This window comes from Sturnus vulgaris, chromosome 17 (genome assembly GCF_052056855.1).
Source record: "Sturnus vulgaris isolate bStuVul1 chromosome 17, bStuVul1.hap1, whole genome shotgun sequence".
Lineage (NCBI taxonomy): Eukaryota > Metazoa > Chordata > Aves > Passeriformes > Sturnidae > Sturnus > Sturnus vulgaris.
The window spans coordinates 12336805-12354421 of NC_142259.1; the positions used below are offsets into that span (position 1 = coordinate 12336805).

A 17617-nucleotide genomic window follows, 5' to 3' on the forward strand; every position below is an offset into this window, starting at 1 on the left:
CTGTTTCTAAAGAATAAAGATAAATCTTCTCAGGAAGAAATGGGCAGAGCAGTGTGCAGTTGCCCTCAGGACAGGGGGGGTTGATCACAGGGGTGAATTCTGGGTGGAATAGTCAAATAAAAATAGTGCAGCTGGCTGATTCTGGTTACTGTCCTGATCCAAATTTAATGGCTTTATTTAAATCCATTCATTCTTTCTGAGGATCTGCTGTTCTGTTTGGGCACAGGAGTGGATCAACCCCAAACTTCAGAGCTTTAGAGTAGAAAATAGCAAAGGAACATAGCAGAAGTAGGAAGTTACAAGGAAATCTACTTTGGGAATAGATTTTCTTTAAAGAGTCACAATTTCATTCAGTCATAAAGCAAATCTGTGAAGATTCTGGAAAACCATATAATTTGTTACTGATTTTGCGTCCTTTCTGTCTTTTGGATGTTATCATTTAGTCAAGTCATTTCAAGTATCATGAATAAGGAGGAGGTACTTTGACACAGATGTTATTTTTGCTTTTAGTCAGTGGGGTTTATTTCCCCATGACCTGTGTATACCTTTCCTAAGAAAATGCAGCATCTTTCACTCCCAGTTCTGTTCTCACAAATGAGACTGTGTCTCTCTTCCTCATATATGGGGGAAGATATTAACCATGCTTTCATGGGTAAATTCATAACATGGAACTTAAAGCTGTCTCACTGCAGTTTTTTACAGTTTTAAATGAGAAGTTCCTTGTTACTTGTTTAAATCTGTTGCCTTGTGCAGGGACTGCTACTGGGGAGGAATGCACTGACATTTACAGAAAATAATGCTTATTTCTGGGGATTCTGTCTCTGCAGGGACCTTTGCCAAATACTTGTGGTCACTTTTGGGAGATGGTTTGGGAACAGAAAAGCCGTGGTGTTGTCATGTTGAACAGAGTGATGGAAAAGGGATCCGTGAGTACTCACCCAATTCTAGCTGTGTGTTCATCACATTTATGGTTTTCTGTAATAAAAAAACCCAAGTAAAACCAACCCAGAGAATGGGATGGGATGACTGCAAGTAGTTTTATCTAAGAAATTGTGCCTGGAATTGAATACCTGGTGAACTGATGTTACAGCAGTCAGAAAATCACTCGGTTTGTAATTGTAGGTCCTAATTTCTGGTGAATTGGGCTGAAATAAAGCACAAACACAACGTGACTCCACATAGATGGAAATCTCTGCTGTTCACCAGGGGGTTTGGAGTTGTTCTCAGAGTACACAGGCTGTGCCTCTCAGGGCTCTGCAATGTCAAGTGGTTTTGCAGTAGAGGGAGAAGTTCTGGGGCACCAGGTTTCCATCACACGCTGAGCCCTGATCATGCACTGTCCCCTCCAGTGTCACTGTAGTACAGAATAAAGTACAATAATGTATAAAGACGTTTTGGAGGAGGGCAGTGAGTGTATTGGGTATCCACCAGTGACAGCTGGGTGGTACATGCTTTTGCATCATCAGGAAAACATTCCCAATAATCAGGAAAATTCTTGGGCAATGAGCTGTGTTTTGCAGTCTGGATTTTTCAGTGTTTTGCTGGGTTTTGTACTACAAGTGAAATTTAATCTTCAAAAGAGATTCAGTAACCATATTTTTCAATAGTTTTTTCCAACCATTCTTGCTCCCTCTCTGCACAAACTGTAGTTCTGAACAAAACAAATTACTCTGATCCCTTAGGGCAATGCTTACACTCCTTAGCAAAGAGCAGTGGGAGACTTAGAATGGAACACAACAAAATATTGTTTGCAGACACATTTGTGGAGAAATTAGACACAAAGGCAATTTCTGTAACTTTAACATTAATACAAATCCAGACAAAAAGACAAAAAGTGCAGAGAATTATAACTCCATTCTACACTCTGATGAACAAGAGGATGTATTTTCAAAATAAACTAGAATTAGTTTGAGCAAAACCACTGTTAGTCTACCTATGAAGAAAAGGCTGAAGGGGTTTTCTATTTATTAAAATGCTGTCAGAAATCATCTTAAGTCTTGAGCCTGCTGTTGGTTTAGCATTGTTCTTCCACGTTTGGTTTGGCCACATTGTTTGCCCTTTGTCAAAAGAGGCCAGAGCATGTGCAGAGCCTCAGAGGGAAGGGTCAGGTGGTGACCCCAATCCCAGGGGAGCCCAGTTCTCCAGGCACAGGGTCCCCACGTTTCATTGTCAGAAGTTTGGGTGCAGACTTTCCTTTTCATGCTGCCGATCAGTATTTTAGTTCCAGGTTTTTCCTGCACACTTCAAAGTGTGCTGCTTTCCTATTTGGTTGGCTCATGAAAGTCCCTGGCATGCAGCAGTCTCTGCAGAGCTCATCTCTCTGGGAGACCTTAATAGGAAAATTGCAATTCAGTCAGAAGTGGGTAATGACATTTATGTGTCTCCTGCTTGGTTTTAGATAAAGTGTGCACAGTACTGGCCACGGAAGGAGGATAAAGAAATGTTTTTTGAAGATACAAACTTAAAACTAACATTGATATCTGAAGATATAAAATCCTACTACACAGTACGACAGCTGGAATTGGAAAACCTGACCGTGAGTACCAGATCTCATCCAGTGCCAGTCCTTGTTCTCCTTGGGGTGAAATTCATCTCACCAACAAGGGCTTGAAACTGGTGGTCGTGAATTGTCCTGGATTTGATGATTCTGCATGAGATGTGGTGGAAATGAAACTCCTGGATGTTTATGAGATGTACCTGGGGACCCTCCAGGCAGTTTCGTGTCTCAGTCATGCCCAGAGTGACACAGGAACTGTACTGAAATAACTAAACTCTAAATAAGTCCATTAACTTAGCCCATTCCCTTTGCTCACAGTGGAAACCTTCAAAACAAGATACCACTACTTGTAATTCATTTCTTGGCTGTGCAGCTGTAAAATCTCCCTCTGACTGGTGAAACTTTGTCCTTAGAATTGCACTCAGCTGTCACCAATCCTCCTGACCGATGTATACCCAAACTAAAAGTGTCCCCAAACCCTGGGGTTTTTTGGGGTTTTTTTTGCAGAGCCAGGAAACTCGAGAGATTCTGCACTTTCACTACACCACCTGGCCCGACTTCGGTGTGCCGGAGTCGCCGGCGTCGTTCCTGAATTTCCTGTTCAAGGTGCGGGAGTCGGGCTCGCTGAGCCCCGGGCACGGCCCGGTCGTGGTGCACTGCAGCGCTGGCATCGGCAGGTCGGGCACCTTCTGCCTGGTGGACACCTGCCTGCTGCTGGTAAGGGGCCACTGCTGCACGGGGCAGCGTCGGAGGAGCTGGGGAAGGGGGCTGGGAAGGGTTCCCCGGCGTTTGCCATTGTTTCACTGCGCTGTTTTGGGAGCGCGCTCCGAGGCTGATCTCATTCCTAAGTGCCCATTTTGAGTCTGGGGAAGAGAAGTCTCCGGTTTTCAGAGTGATTCATGAGGACAGGCTTTGCCTTCAGGGAAAAGCAGCATTTTTGAGGCTCAGTGTTTTCCCCTCTGTGTTTTTGGAGACCCAGTAATGAGCTGCTGATCCCAGTTGTGTGTGACTTGGTTCATTCTGTAATGTGGAGCGTGGTATGAGGGCCCTACCACAAAATGAGTCACTGCAGTGAAGCTCATCAGAGCTGAAAACGTGTTTCACATTTTTATCTGCAGATGGACAAACGGAAAGATCCTTCTTCCGTGGATGTCAAGCAGGTTCTCCTGGAGATGAGGAAATACAGGATGGGGCTCATCCAGACTGCAGATCAGCTCCGCTTCTCCTACCTAGCTGTTATTGAAGGGGCAAAATTCATCATGGGAGATGCTTCAGTGCAAGTGAGTGCTGCTGGCAGCTGCCAGGGAACTGCAGCATGTGGGTGGGAGGAACAGGATGGAAAGAAGCTTCAAATTTGGTGCCTGCTTCAGCTTCAGTACATCATGTTTATATTACGGGGTTTTTAGTTACAGAGCTTTACAATCTGTCACAACCTAAAGTGCTGTATTTTATTTCCTTCCAAAAGTACCTGTTATGTAGCAGGTGCCTCCTCTGCTTTCCTGCACAGTGACTGGGGTGGAGCTGCTGTGTCAGCCTCCCCTGGCATTTCAGACAGTGCAAGTTTCCTAATGTGCCTGAAGTTGTGTGTCATGATAAAATTCATCGGGGTTTTTTATGGTAAGCAGAACTCCAGCAAAATAGGTTTTATTTAGTGCTGCTTAAGTTTTTTAGAAGCAGATTGGAATTTCTTGCTTTTATAGCCAGTATGTTTTGTGAAGTGGATGTAGCTTGGGCATGGAGTTCTTGTATCTGGTTTTTCTTTTTTTTTTTTTTTTTTTTAATGCCAATGAAGAGCCACTTTAAGGTAGAGTATAAAGATTCTGCCCTGGTAAAGTTTAATGTTGGAGCAGTTTACACAAAAGATAAAAGCTTAACAGGATTTGTCCTTCCCTGCAGGAGCAGTGGAAGGAGCTCTCCAATGAAGACCTGGAGCCACCCCCTGAACACACCCCCCCACCTCCCAGGCCCCCCAAGAGAACCTCAGAGATGCACAACGGGAGGATGCACGAGCACCCCGAGTTCCTCCCCAAGCAGCAGGAGGTGGAGGAGGAGATCAGGAGCTCAGTCAGCAGCGTGGAGGAGACAGCTCCAGATGGCAGAGCCCGGCCGGCCGTGCCCCTGAGCACAGACAGGTAAAGAGCTCCTGCCCCCAGAGCTGGGGCTGGACACAGAGCCACAGGCAGGGAGTGGCACAGGGGAGGAGAGGCTCTGCTCCACCTTGAGCTGCTCTTTGGGAGCTGGAGCTGAAGGAGCAGCCACGTTCCATTCCTTTCTGGCTTTCTGGGCAGGTGCTTGGGTTTAGAACTTCAGTGTTCCCCTGACCTGCTGTGGGTGTGAGCTTGGTTCATTCACTGCCTCTTTTGGTGCAGATTTGTGGTGAGCAGTGAAAGCAGCTGCTGCTTAAAGCTTATTCTTTAAAGGGCACAGAATCCTCCCAAGCTCTTCTTAAACCTCTGTTGAGCAGCCACATGTGTCCTAACTGGAGACAGGCTGTGCTTTGGTGGCTGCAGCTCCAAGAGGGTTCCAGCTCTGTGGTGTTCCTTGCCTTTCTCTCCTCCATGGCCAATCCAGCCTGGAATATTCATTTCTGAATGTCCCTCCTCTGTCCCCAGCACTAGTCACGACACTGAAGCCCGCAGGAGAACTGTTGGTGAGAACGCGCGGCTCTTGCCCCGCAAGGACGAGCCCGTGAAGGAGAGCTCGGAGGAGGAGGATGAGAACGTGGTGGCCACCTGGAAGCCCTTCCTAGTGAATATCTGCATGTTCACCTTCCTCACAGCAGGAGCTTATCTCTGCTACAGGGTGTGTTTCCATTGACCAGTGGGCACTGGGCCACGGGAGCGCCGCTCCCGGCTCGTGCTCGGCTCCTCGGAGCCCCTCGAGGCAGGGCAGCCTTGGCTCACAGCAGGTAGATTTAGGGGGAAAGGCCAGAACTTTGGGTAGGGCTTCATGAGAGAATCGATGCACTAGGGTTTTATCCAGCCCTGTGGTCCCAAGAACATAATATTGTAATCTCAGGGCCTTGAAATATTCAGGAGTAAGCAGAGAAAATGCCAAATAGTCTGTTTTCCTTTTTTGTTTTCTTTTTTTTTTTTTTTTTTTAAACTAAATAATAGAATTACAACACATTGTTGTTTTTAGCCTTTTTAAAAAAAGCCAGTTCATTTTCTTTTGTTTCAGAAAAACTAGGCACAAGTGAAACTTGCTTGTACTCTCCAAGTGTTGTAACCAAATACATGACTTACATTGACAAATTCCCAAAAAATGAAAAAGAAACCCACATACCTGAAGAATGTAAACTTTTGGAAGGGGAGGTGGTGTTTGTGGTTGGTTTTTGGTTTGTTTTTTGTCTTTTTTTTTTTAAACTTGCTTCATCTTTAAAGACTGAGTTGTGGGCAGTGCCTGTGGTATTGATATATTTAATCTTGGCATAACTGTTCTTAAAGAGCTGATTGTTTTACTTGTGTTGATAGAACCAGGCTTCTGCATTTGCTCAGGGTATCCCAACACATCCAGCTCTTGGATTTTTTTTTCTTTTTTTTCTTTACTAAGTGTATCTCCTCATTGACTTTTGTTGCACTCTACTTGCACATATGCCTCTTTACATTGCACCATCCTTTCTAAAGCTGTTTTTACTTTTATATTCTGGGAGAGGTTGAGGGGAGGGAGAGAAACAGGAAGGGAAATTCAACCAAACCATGTCCACCAGCAGTAGGGCCATGCCCATGGCCTGTGGAAGGACCAGTCCTTAAACCTCAGCATTTGGAATGTAAAATGCAGTTTCACTCTGCAGCTGCTCCCTCAGGCCCAGTGAGGGGCTCTGAGCAGGGAAGTTCTGGGGAGACCCAGAGCAGCTTCCCTGAGGCAGGAGCAGGAGCAGGAGCCGTGCTGGGCTCTGGACAAACCCCTTGGCTGATGGTGGCAGCGTTGGTGTGTCCTGCTTTGTTGGAAGCAGAGATCCCAGTCCTGGCTCTGCTCAGCCCCTGGGGTCCCACGGGGCTCAGGGGGTGAAGTGCTGCTGGGGAGGAGGGGGGAGGACAGGCACTGGAAGGCAGCATTGCACCAAGCACCCAGTGCTGTTCCTCGGGGTAATACCAAAATTTTAATAATGACAACAATAATAGCAAAGAGTTCTTTGCTTGTGTCGTGGTGCAGAGGACAGGAGCAAACTCACTCCTGGGAGCTGTAATGATTGAACTGCCCCATGACAGCTGATCTGCAGCAGTGTTGCTGATTTGTTTTATTTCTAAAGTCTTTGTAGATTGATAGCACTTAACCACCCTGAGTGCAGCCCTCGCAGTGGAGGAGCCCAGGGGAGCCCCTCCACTCCATATTTATTTTTTGCCAAGCTGGCTGTAGGTGTAGCTCTTCCTTCAGTGGGTGAGTAGGTGAAGGGGTGGGTGGGGGTGGGAGTTACTTCTATTTTGTGTTTTGTTAAGCTTGCATCAAGGGCTTTTCAAGAGTACAATAATAAATCCTCAGGTAGTACTGGGAATCAATCCTTTACCTGCGAGACTGTTGGTCAGACCAGTACTTGAAAGGAGGAATGTTGTAATCAGTCAATATTTAGTTATATTATTGGAAACGGGAAAAAAATGAGTATAGAAAAATGGTAATATATAATGGCTCATCTGTGTATTTAAGATACATTCTGTGATTGCTTTGTCCCCACTGTTCTCTGCAGCTGGGCAGGACCCTGCCCTGAGGCACCATTTGTACCCCTTTGTATTAAAGTGCATGTGAAGTCTGCGGTGTCCCGATGAAACACCACGTGCTTGAAAGGTGACAGAACTTATATTCCTGCTTCCTGATGTGCCCAAATGATACTTGCATGACCTGATCCTTAGTGGCTGTGGTTCAGAGGGTGTTGCTGAGTCTCTCTGTTCAGCACTGATTGGTGTTTATCAGAGCCCATGTACTCGCCTAATCCTTGGCATGACTTCCCTGGGGTCCCTGTGCTCCGTGTGCCCGGTGGTGCATGTTCCTTTCAGCTGAGTGAGTGTAGTACAGACATTCCAGAGAGCTCAGGCTGCCCTTCCCCACCTCCCCTAGCTCTGGGACATCCGGGGAAAGAAACAAACCCAACCCACCTCTGACCACCTTCCCAGCAGGGAATATTTGACATCTTAGGTATGGCAGGAAAGCAAAGGCTCCTTCCTTTGAATACAGAGTTATCCAGTTACAAATGATTCCACCCAGACAAAGCTCCTGCAGATGACAGAAGAGCTTTGAGCATCCTCTTCGTGCCTGTTTCTTTCCTGTGTTCCAGGCTCTGACCCTGTCTGGGCCACAGTGGCTGTGCCCAGAGCCCAGGGAGGTGTGGGCAGGGCTGGCAAGCCTGAGCTGTGCCCATTTTGTTTGCTGTCCTGTACTGTCTGTGGTAGTTGGGGGGTGTATATACCGTAGCACAGTGGGGTGTTGGGTAACCTGTTCTTGGAAATGGACAAACATCCATGTTAGACTCGTTAGAAAGTTAGTGAGCTGCTCTGCTATCTGCCTTAAGCAAATATTTACTCATCAGGTCTTTCTTTTTTACAGATTGCCATAGAATAAACTTTTATAAAAAAAGTGTAAAAACTCAACAAAAAAGCTGAATGTTTTGGTATAATACAGTTTCAGGTATCTTGTCTTTTGTGTAAGCCGCTGCTGGGCCTCCCAGGTTAGAGTACAACTGTACAGTTTTTCAATCTCCCATACAAGTTTTCAGTTCTCATTTTAGTTGTAACAATAAAACTCTTTTTTTAAAGAACTCACTTGAATGTGTTAATGCTTCTGGGCTGGATCCATGAGCTCCTGCTTGATCCACGTGCACATGAGGGCTGGAGGGTTGGGGTTGTAGAGTGAAGGGATTTAAGTGTAACTGTAAGGACTTCCTGGAGGCATCCCCATCTCTGCCTGAACCTCCATTTCCCTGTTCTGGTCCTTCACGTTCAACAGTTGCATTTTAAGGGTGAGAAGTGCAGGAACTCAAGCACCCTGGTTGCTTTCTGCAGGAGCTGATGCTGACCCTGGTTGCAGCTGCAGCCTGCACATCCTGCTGTTTGAATTCCAGTACTTTAGTTTATGTTTTTAAGGAAACCTACAGCTGGAGGAGAGAGTCCACCAAAGTGGAACAGGACAGGGCAGATGAGGGCCCTGGCCTTTGGGGGCTCAGTGCCTCTTACCTGTCCCAGGGCTGCAAGCACAGCAGTAGGAAACACTCCCAGGAACTTGTCTCAAATGGTTTATTACAACTTTAGAAAACAGTATGAAATCCAACAAATAAATACAAATAGAAAAGTTTTATGTGTATATATATATATATATATAAATATGTACACACAAGCCCAACCCTTTCAAGTATTGCACCTGAAGCCAGGCTGCTCCCCATGGGCACCCTGCCAGCCAGGCCTGGGGATGAGCCCCACCATGGCTGGAGCAGGAGGAGAAGTCTTGGTCTGTGACTAAATTCAGGATTTTAAAAATTGAACCTGTCCTCCCTCAGTCAAACCTGCAAAGCCCCTGCTGCTGAGCACACACACCTTACAGAGCCTGCCAGGCCCTGCTGGACCTGGCCTGAGCTGCAGGAATTATAAACTAAGTGATTTAGGGAGGACCATATCTTGCTTCTGCAGTTAGATTGTCCAAGCAAAGGAAACCACCAAGCAAAGGTGCTGGATTTGTTCTCCTGACAGGGCCATTGATGGACTGGGAGAGTGATCATTTCTCTCCTTGGAGAATGCCAAATTAATAAATCACTTCCTGGGAAAATAGATTATATTGTACAGAGTTGGAGCAAGGGCAGCTAATTCCAGCAAGATGGGGATTTTAACTCCAGTTAAAACCTGGATCCACATTCTGAGAGATCCCAGTTTTCATTTGTCCAGCACTTGGTATTTCCTCATGTGCTGAGAGACAGAAAATACATTCCAGGCTGCACATGGAGATCACAAACTGTCCCCTTTGGAAATAAAAACCTGCCCTGGGGCAGGAGGCAGCAGGGACAGAACAGAACAGAAGGAAACCAGACAAAAACCAAACCCTCAGGTACCCTCAGGACACTGTGAGGACAACGGGATCCAGCTCCTCACATCCCACTACTAAAACACTGTGATTTCAATCTCAGCCTCCTGAGCTGTTTCTCTCAGCTCACAGCAGATCCTGTCCATCTTCTCAAAGGCTTGTCGGCCCCGTTCCCCTGTGGAGAGAGAAAACAGCCCCTGCTGAGGGACAGGAACAGCCTGAGGGACACTCCTGTCACAGCCTGGCTTGGAAGGAAGGATTCAGAGTGACCAACACATCCCCCAGGGAATTGTTTCCCAAAACCAGCTAGAAGACAACCATGGAAAATCAGGCCTCCTGCAGGGATTTCCATGAGGAACAGTTTGGAACATCACAGCTGGAAAACCTGACATGCCTGAGTGTTCCTGTGGGGCAAGGCTGGAGATCCCCAGAGCTAAGCCTGGCTCAAGGTGGGCTTTGGAAGAACAGAACAGGGCAATGGTTGTGTCCTGCATGACCTGGCCATGCTCTGGCAGCATTCCAGCTGTTGAGCCCCCAGAAAATGCACAAATAATGGGCAGGAGGAGATGGGGAGCGCTGACATTTCATAAAGTCCACTCCACTGTCAATCACTTATCACTTGGATTACAGCAAAGTAACAAGTAATGAACCTGCATAAAACTTTCAATCCTTATCTATGAGCTTTTCAAAAGGTTCAGTGGTTCCTAAAGCACTTAATCCTTCAGGTTCTCCTTGGTCTGGTTCTATAAACTCCATCAGGGGCCCTTGGCTGTTATGTAGGATGTAAAGTTTATCTTCATGGTATGAAACAGCTGCTCATGAAATATTCCCTCTGTCCTGGATGTGTTCAGGCTGAACTTGAGGCCCCTCCTGGTCCTGCACTATTTCACAGGATTCTCTCAGACCATTTTAAAGCTGTACAAAAGCCTTACCAAAGGACAGTGTGGTTTCCCTGGCTGCATTCCTGACTTCCTCTGTTTCAGACTGGCACAGGTGTGCAACCTGCTCAATGCTCTCCACAGCCTGTTGGAGAAAAGAAGAATTTGCCTCAGCTTTTCGGCAGTTTTTTGATGGACATTTTTTATAAAACAAACACAGACACACAAACTCCCATCTCCTCTGACATCCCAATTCCAGCAGGACCTTTCTCTTCCCCAGCCCACTGGGATGCAGTTACATTTCCTGCCATGATCTCACCTCTGTTTCCTTCTCTCCTGTTTTAGGGCATCAGAAAGTGTAAAAGTTCCAGGATACAGGTCAGGGTTGTGGGATTATTAAATCAGTACCACCCAACGAGGACCTTCACTGAAAGGGTTAATCCCACCTGGTGCTTTGCAAATCAGCTTTAAGGCCCTGGTTTGCTGTTGTATGAGCACCTGTTTGCAAACATTGGTTTATTATTTGTGTGCAAACTTAGGGCTCTTGGGAAGGTTTAAATCTGTGCTGTTTCTTATAATAGCAATGCAAATATTACTTTTGTTTTCTGACTTCAATCAGCTATTGTTAAAAACACCCCCTGATTTAACTTCAGATTTCTACAGTTCAACGTTTAGAACTGACTGATACAGAAATGTTGCTCGTTTATCGAGTCAGACACTGCCCTTCCCCACTGAGTATCAGAGTTCACACATCCCAGTGCTGTGCCTGGCAGGTCAGACACTCCCAGCTGCCCACAGCTCCCTCTCCATTCCCTGGCAATAATGGCATTAATCGTTTGGGATTCTTTGGCAGCCAAAAGAACTCGGTATTTCCCGGTCGCAGCTCAGAGCCGGAGCTCACCCTGAGGTTCTTCAGAGCCAGACACGCAGCCTGCTGCAGCCTGGCATCACAGTGGGACAGAACATCCGTGTAAAACAGCACAGCCTGCACGGAACACAAACATACAACACAGTCAGAAGGGTAATCAAGCAACCAAAGCCGAGGGACGGGAGCGATTTTACCCCGTGAATGAGCAAATGTAGAGAGCAGGGGAGCACTGCTGTGTTTAGGGGCTCGTTCCCGGCTGGAACAAGGTGAGGAAAGGAGCGTGGTACCGAGGGGAGCTCCCCGATGTCCCCACTGTCCCTGCTGTCCCCACCGTCCCCCTGCATTCACAGAATATCCACATAATAACCAGGTTGGAAGAGACCTCCAAGATCAAGTCCAACCCACTCTCTAACACCTCAACTAACCCATGGCACCAAGTGCCACATCCCATCTCTATTTTTTTTTTAAACACATCCAGGGATGGTGACTCCACCACCTCCCCAATACTTCATTATTCTTTCTGTAAAAAACTTCTTCCTGATATCCAACCTGTATCTCCTTTGGTGCAGCTTGAGGCTGTGTCCCCTGGTTGTGTCAGAGCTGCCTGGTGAGAGCCCAGCCCCAGCTGACACAGCCACCTTTCAGGAGCTGTGCAGAGTGAGGAGGTCACCCCTGAGTGTCCTTTTCTCCAGGATAAACACCCCCAGCTCCCTCACAGTTGTTCCTCACAGGGTTTGTGTTCTAAACTCCTCACCAGCCTGTGAGGGTGAGCCTCACTGTCCCCACTGTCCCCCTGCTGTCCCCATTGTCCCCCTGCTGTCCCCACTGTCCCCACTCTCACCCGTGCCCGGAGGTTGCCGCTGCCGCTGGCCCGGGCCAGGCACGCCGTGGCCGCTTTGCTCACTCGGTGATTCTCGTCCAGCTGCAGCAGCCCCAGCAGCTGCAGCGTCCTGGGCAGAGGCTGCAGCCGGCTCAGCCTCTTCCCCTTCAGCCTCTTGAGCGTCTTCAGCCTCCCGGGGCACTGCAGCTCCTCGATCAGCATCACTGCAGGGGGAAGGAGCAGCCTGGCTCAGCCGAGGAAACAGAAACACCTCCCAGGGGACACAAACCCTGCCAGCCCAACCAGGGGACAACCAAACCCTGCCAGCCCAACCAGGGGACAACCAAACCCTGCCTCCTCCCCTGTCACTGTCCCTGTGTCCAGCCTGGGACAGCAGAGCAGTGCTCAAGCTCTCAGAACCCTCCACGAGTCCTCTGCATCAGCACAAGCCTGAAGATGCAGCCAACACCAGGATTATTTTTAAATAATTCTTTTCTATTGCAGAGAAAATTTTGGAGCACTTTCACATGTTGGACAAGACTCTGGTGAGGCACTGGCTACCTCAGGCTACAAAATGCTCGTTAGTAACCTCTGCAATTTTATTGTTCTTTTCTGAGTCTGAGTCCAGCTACAACAGTGAGCCCAAGGCACAGAGTGCACTCAGTCCTTGGATCCAGCTGGAGGCTGCTCCTGACTTTGTGCCTGCTTTAGCTTTGGAATATCCCAGAGCTCAGTTTTCAGGCCACTAAAGATAAGCCCATCCTTCACACGGGGTTTGTTTGCACATGCTCAGATATGGGAGTCAAGCACGCTTTTCCTGTTCTGATTAAAATGACAGGTCATAAGAGGAATAAAAATGGAAACAAGCTGTCAGTGCGAGGGCTGGGCTGTTTCCTGCTCTGAGTTGTACCTGGAGCAGGATTCTGGAGGCAGCAGCCCTGCAGGAGGAGCCAAGCTCTGCCCCATTACCTTCTTTAGCCAGTTTGGCCAGGTGCTTCTCCAGGCTGCCAATGTGGTGCCTCTCCAGGTAACGATAAAACTGGAATAAAGTCACTGGTTCTGTTTGGAAACTTGAAGAGGGGAGCAGCCCATCACAGGTGAGGATCTGCTCCAGCAGCCTCTGCAGCACTGCAGGGAACAGGGAGCACAGAGAGAACAGCAGGCTGGTTACATGGGAGCTGATGGAAGCAAGTGACAGGTTTGGGTTTGAGGGTTTTTAATGCACAGGGACAATTCTCAGCACTGCACTGCAACGATTCAGCGTGGCCTGGTGCTCTGTGGTACCTGTCTCCAGGTGGCTGGGGTACTTCTCCTTCACTTTGAGCATCATTGTGTACTTCAGTGCATGGCGGAACCTTTCTGCTGAGGTCACCAGGATGCTGCTGCCAGGCTCTGCAAGATCACTCCAGATTTTCAGATATTGCTTCTTCTTTTTAATCTTCTGAATAACTGAAACCCAACATTTTAAAAAGTCAGCGAGCTCGAGCAGATTTGGGATTTTACATGAGAAATCAGGCAGCAGATGGCTTAGCTGGGTGGGGCAGTGCTAACTTGGATTTGCATTAGAGATGGTTTAGCTAAAAACGGGACATTTGCTGCCCACATGTTGACACCTGCAAGCACTGAGCTCCTAAAGTGCCATCAGCAGCTCTTCTGCCTCTTATTGTTCCCTTTATCCCAGCACCTGAGTCAGTTCCAGAACATTCTGGGAGTTTACCTGGCTTCCCTTCTGTCAGCCAAGGAGGTGCCATTGCCAAAGGTTTTTGGGATCCTGCCTCGTGTTCCTTGCCCAGGACAGAGCCCCAGAGCAATAATTAATTCCCTGTGGTTCCTCATTCAGACCCTTCATCCCTCACTTTCACCTCCAGACACAGAGCTCCTGCATTTCACACTCCCACACTTCCCCTGTCACGCTGTACCAGCCCCTCTGCAGCTCTGCTCCAGGGAACAGTTTATTCTCACATCCTCCAGGATAAAATCTGGCAGCAAATGCTTCCAACTAAAATTTGCATTCTTCTTGCTGTATTTACCAAGATGAGAACAAAAGCCTTCCAAGCCTCTCATTGTGCTTTATCATTTTGTCCTGTCCAACAGCCAGTGGAAGAATTTAGTAAGATCTGAGATAGAATTCTGTGCCCACCAAACTGTTCTGGTAAATGGGCACAGAATTTGGGCAGTTTGCTTACCAAGGAAAAGCACAGATAGAAAAGAGGATTTTATTAGGGCTGCTCTGTTGTTCTTTGACTGCAAACTCCACCATCTACAACATCCCTGGTTAAGACATACCAGATCAGCTACTCTGAGACCACCATCTCCAATTTTTTCCTTCTTTGTGGAAGAAAAAAATGAACCAAAGAATGAGCCCTGTTTTTCCTAAGAATCCAGATAGAAGAGCAGGTTTAATGATGTCAGTGTTTGCAAGGAATTTAGGACGAGACCCCTGGGTCTGGAGAGGTCTGAGCAGACACAGCAGGGGTGCAGCTCTCCCATCTCTGCAGGCCTTGGAGGAAGGCAGGTACTCACTTTTCTCAACAGACAGATCCAGGACATCCCCCAGCACTCGTGTCTGCTCTGACACTTCTTCCAAAATGCTCTCCTGGACCACCTGGGCTACATTTGGTGTCCTCAGTTTCTGAAATGCAACAGAAAACTCAGGAAATAAAATTAGGGCAGGATCAAGCTCCAGACAAATCAGGATTTATTTCTTAGAATCCAACTTTTAAGACAGCTGAGACAACCCCAGCAGCTCTCAGAAGGCCCCTGCCCATCAGACACCTGCTCTCTGTTGTAGCAGTTTTTCATTCATTAAACATCACCCAAGCCAAGCCAAGCCAAGCCTGTGCCTTTGCAGCCTGCTTTGGGCATTGCTCAGAGCTTCACAAACCCCAGAGCTGAACAGAGGCAGCAGAGTTTTGGATGGCATGTTCTGTGTGCACACACGTGTACACTGCATTAATGCCCCACATTTCCATTCTGAGTCTCTCTGCTGTTATAAAACAAACAGAACATATCAAACCCTCCTGTAATCAGAATAAACAGTGACAGCCTGTGCCCTGGAAACCCCTAGGCTGCTCTGTACCTGCAGGAGACCTTTGCACAGCCTCAGGTGTGTTATCAACAGCATGTCTAGGTTGTCATCCCCAGTAGTGACATCTCGTGCTTCTGGTCTCGTGTCACAGCCCAGGGACTGCAGCACATTGTCATTGTACGTGCTGTGAGGTGAGGGGAAAAGAGAGTTACGAGTCTCATCACTAAATAGAATTGAAGATGTGTCAGCAGGGAGCTGTGGGATAAACCAGGTGGCATTGAACAGAAACCAGCATTTTCAACCCTCTCTGAAAGCACAGTGAGAGGTTTCTGTGCTGGATTTGACAGCAGAGCTGTTTCCCAGCCGGGTGTGGCTGTTGTGGGACCCCCTGTGCCTGTCCCACGAGGTGTGCAGCACATACCTGACACTGCCTGTCCTTGTGCTCCCAAACAGGGACAGCTCGTCAGCACTGCAGTCAGCGTTCAGGAAATCAAAACTCTCCAGCACTGTCTCCACCATTAAACTCTCCATCGAGGAGTGTTTGTGAAGTGTCTTTAGCTGTTGGTGAAATGGAAGCAGAAATGCTGTTATTTATAGTTGGCCAGCCATTTTGTACTTGTTCTTTTCTGGTTTTGAAATCACTCCTAATAATATATCACTTTGCTTTTCTGATTTCATCTTGAACACGTCAGGGAGGTCTGCTCTTGGTGCAGTGCCCCGACCCCAAAATAAAGTTGCTAGTTAAATTCGAGACATGTTTCAATATTTTAAACTCTGTGGATTCCCCTTTATCTCCATGCCTGCTGAGGCTGGTGAGAGCTGGTATTCCCTGCACCTTCTGTCACTAACACAGTTCTCTCTCATTCCCTGTTTCTGAGCTCAAAGCACCAAACTTGGGGGGCTGTGGCATTCCAGCACAGCACCCAAGAGCTTCCTAACAATGGTGAATTTCATGGAGCCACTACCTTGGAAAAGCTGCTCTCAGGGTACTCGGTTTGGGTTTTAAATTCTGTTTTTCCAGGGGTTTCACTGGAGAAGGAGGCCAGGGCAGTTGTGCTATCACCAGTTCTTCCTCCAGCCTGGATCCCCTCCCGAGCCCTCGTGTTCCTGCTCCCAAACCTGTGCTCCAGCCCTGCCTGCTCTTCTGCAGGATCTTTCCTCTATGGAAAGAAATGTCCAGCACCTGGGAGCAGCCAGACCCAGCTGCAGGAGCTGCACAGACAAGGCTGGGATGAGCTCCTGCACTCACCTCGAGCTACACTGAGCTTAAAAAACACCAAAAGATCCAAAACCAACCCAAAGGCACAGACCCAGACACAGCCTGGGTTCTGCTCAGCAGAGCTCCCACCAGGGCTGCAGCTCCTTCCCTTCCCTGATCCCATCACTTCTCTGATCCCATTTGTGATCCCATCTCTTTTCTGGTCCCTTCCCTTCCCTCACATCCCATCCCCGTTCCCTTTTCCCCATCCCATCCCCGCTCCCTTTTCCCCGTCCCATCCCCGCTCCCTGCGCTCCGGGCTCTGCCGTTTCCCCGAGCCCCTCCTGACCTCTGGTGGCCAAAATCCGCTGCTGGGGCCGTGCCAGCAGTGACACAAAGCAGCCACAGGGGCACCGAGCTCGGCCAGGAGTGACAGAGGGAGCCACGCCACCTCCGAGAGCGAAACACAGCCGTACCTTCAATTTATCCCTCAGGGATGAAACCTGGCACTCCAATTTCTCCAGCTGGGCTTGTCCCTCATCCCGGGATTTCAGGAGCTGGAGCAGCTCCTGCAGAGTCCTGTCCATCGGCTTCGCTCGCCCCTCCGCTCGGAGCTCGTGTGCAGCATTCCAGCTTTTCTGGCTGATGCTCTCCTGCTCTGCCAGGCGGCGATTCCGGGCGTGGCTGGACGAGTCTCTGCTGCCTCTGGGAAAGCTGGAGGGGAATCCTTCCACACACGGGGTCTTCTTCAGGATGTCCAGAGTGCTGTGACCTGCGACAGGATGCTGCAGCTCTTCTGCTCCAGTCTCTTGGATGATCACCAGTGGCAGCATCCTGTGGTCCAGGGCTGGGGTTGTGCTCCTGGATTCTGCCCCTTTCTGATCCTCGGAGCTCAGCGAGTCTCCCTCGCTCGTCTCCGCAGGGTTGTGGGGCTTGTTCCTCCCAGGGACATCGAAATCACAGGCGGCCAGGTAGCTCAGGATGCTGGGAGGCTGAGCTTCCTCCCCTGGGCTCTGCCTCTGCTGCAAAACCGACTGCAAAGAGATCCCAGGTGAGCTGGAGTCACCTGGAGAGCCCGAGGTGCCACCTAGGACAGGGGACTCTGCTCCCCTGGCTGCCAGATTGATTCCCAGCACAGACTGCTGCAGCACACACCCACACCCCCCATTCCAGCTGCTGAGCACAGTTCTCTTGAGGGATTCTAAAAATGTTTTACAAAATCTAAAGTAGAACTCAAAAGAATAGGTGTTAAAATAAAAAAATTAACAAAGCCCCAAAATAAACTGCAAAGGTGTCAGAGTGCTGTTTTCACATTTCTGAGTGTGC

General features: G+C 48.4%; 2 protein-coding genes across 3 annotated transcripts in view; one reads left to right on the forward strand and one right to left on the reverse strand.

Moving 5' to 3' along the window:
• Nucleotides 1-8246, forward strand: part of PTPN1 (protein tyrosine phosphatase non-receptor type 1) — a 31168-nt gene extending 22922 nt beyond the window's left edge. Inside the window, exons 4-9 of the mRNA XM_014876088.2 lie at nt 828-926; nt 2399-2536; nt 3005-3214; nt 3616-3777; nt 4394-4629; nt 5110-8246. Coding sequence (XP_014731574.2) covers nt 828-926; nt 2399-2536; nt 3005-3214; nt 3616-3777; nt 4394-4629; nt 5110-5314 — 1050 coding nt within the window. The 3' untranslated portion in view covers nt 5315-8246. The remainder of the gene's footprint in view (nt 1-827; nt 927-2398; nt 2537-3004; nt 3215-3615; nt 3778-4393; nt 4630-5109) is intronic.
• Nucleotides 8247-8707: 461 nt separating this feature from the next.
• The window catches only part of RIPOR3 (RIPOR family member 3), a 41902-nt gene continuing 32992 nt past the window's right edge, over nt 8708-17617 (reverse strand). For both annotated transcript variants that reach the window (XM_014876083.2, XM_088175103.1), the window contains exons 13-22: nt 16768-17325; nt 15515-15651; nt 15145-15277; nt 14589-14697; nt 13350-13514; nt 13035-13193; nt 12087-12289; nt 11279-11362; nt 10432-10522; nt 8708-9674 (exon numbers count right to left, since the gene is read on the reverse strand). In XM_014876083.2, coding sequence (XP_014731569.1) covers nt 9577-9674; nt 10432-10522; nt 11279-11362; nt 12087-12289; nt 13035-13193; nt 13350-13514; nt 14589-14697; nt 15145-15277; nt 15515-15651; nt 16768-17325 — 1737 coding nt within the window. In that variant the 3' untranslated portion in view covers nt 8708-9576. The remainder of the gene's footprint in view (nt 9675-10431; nt 10523-11278; nt 11363-12086; nt 12290-13034; nt 13194-13349; nt 13515-14588; nt 14698-15144; nt 15278-15514; nt 15652-16767; nt 17326-17617) is intronic.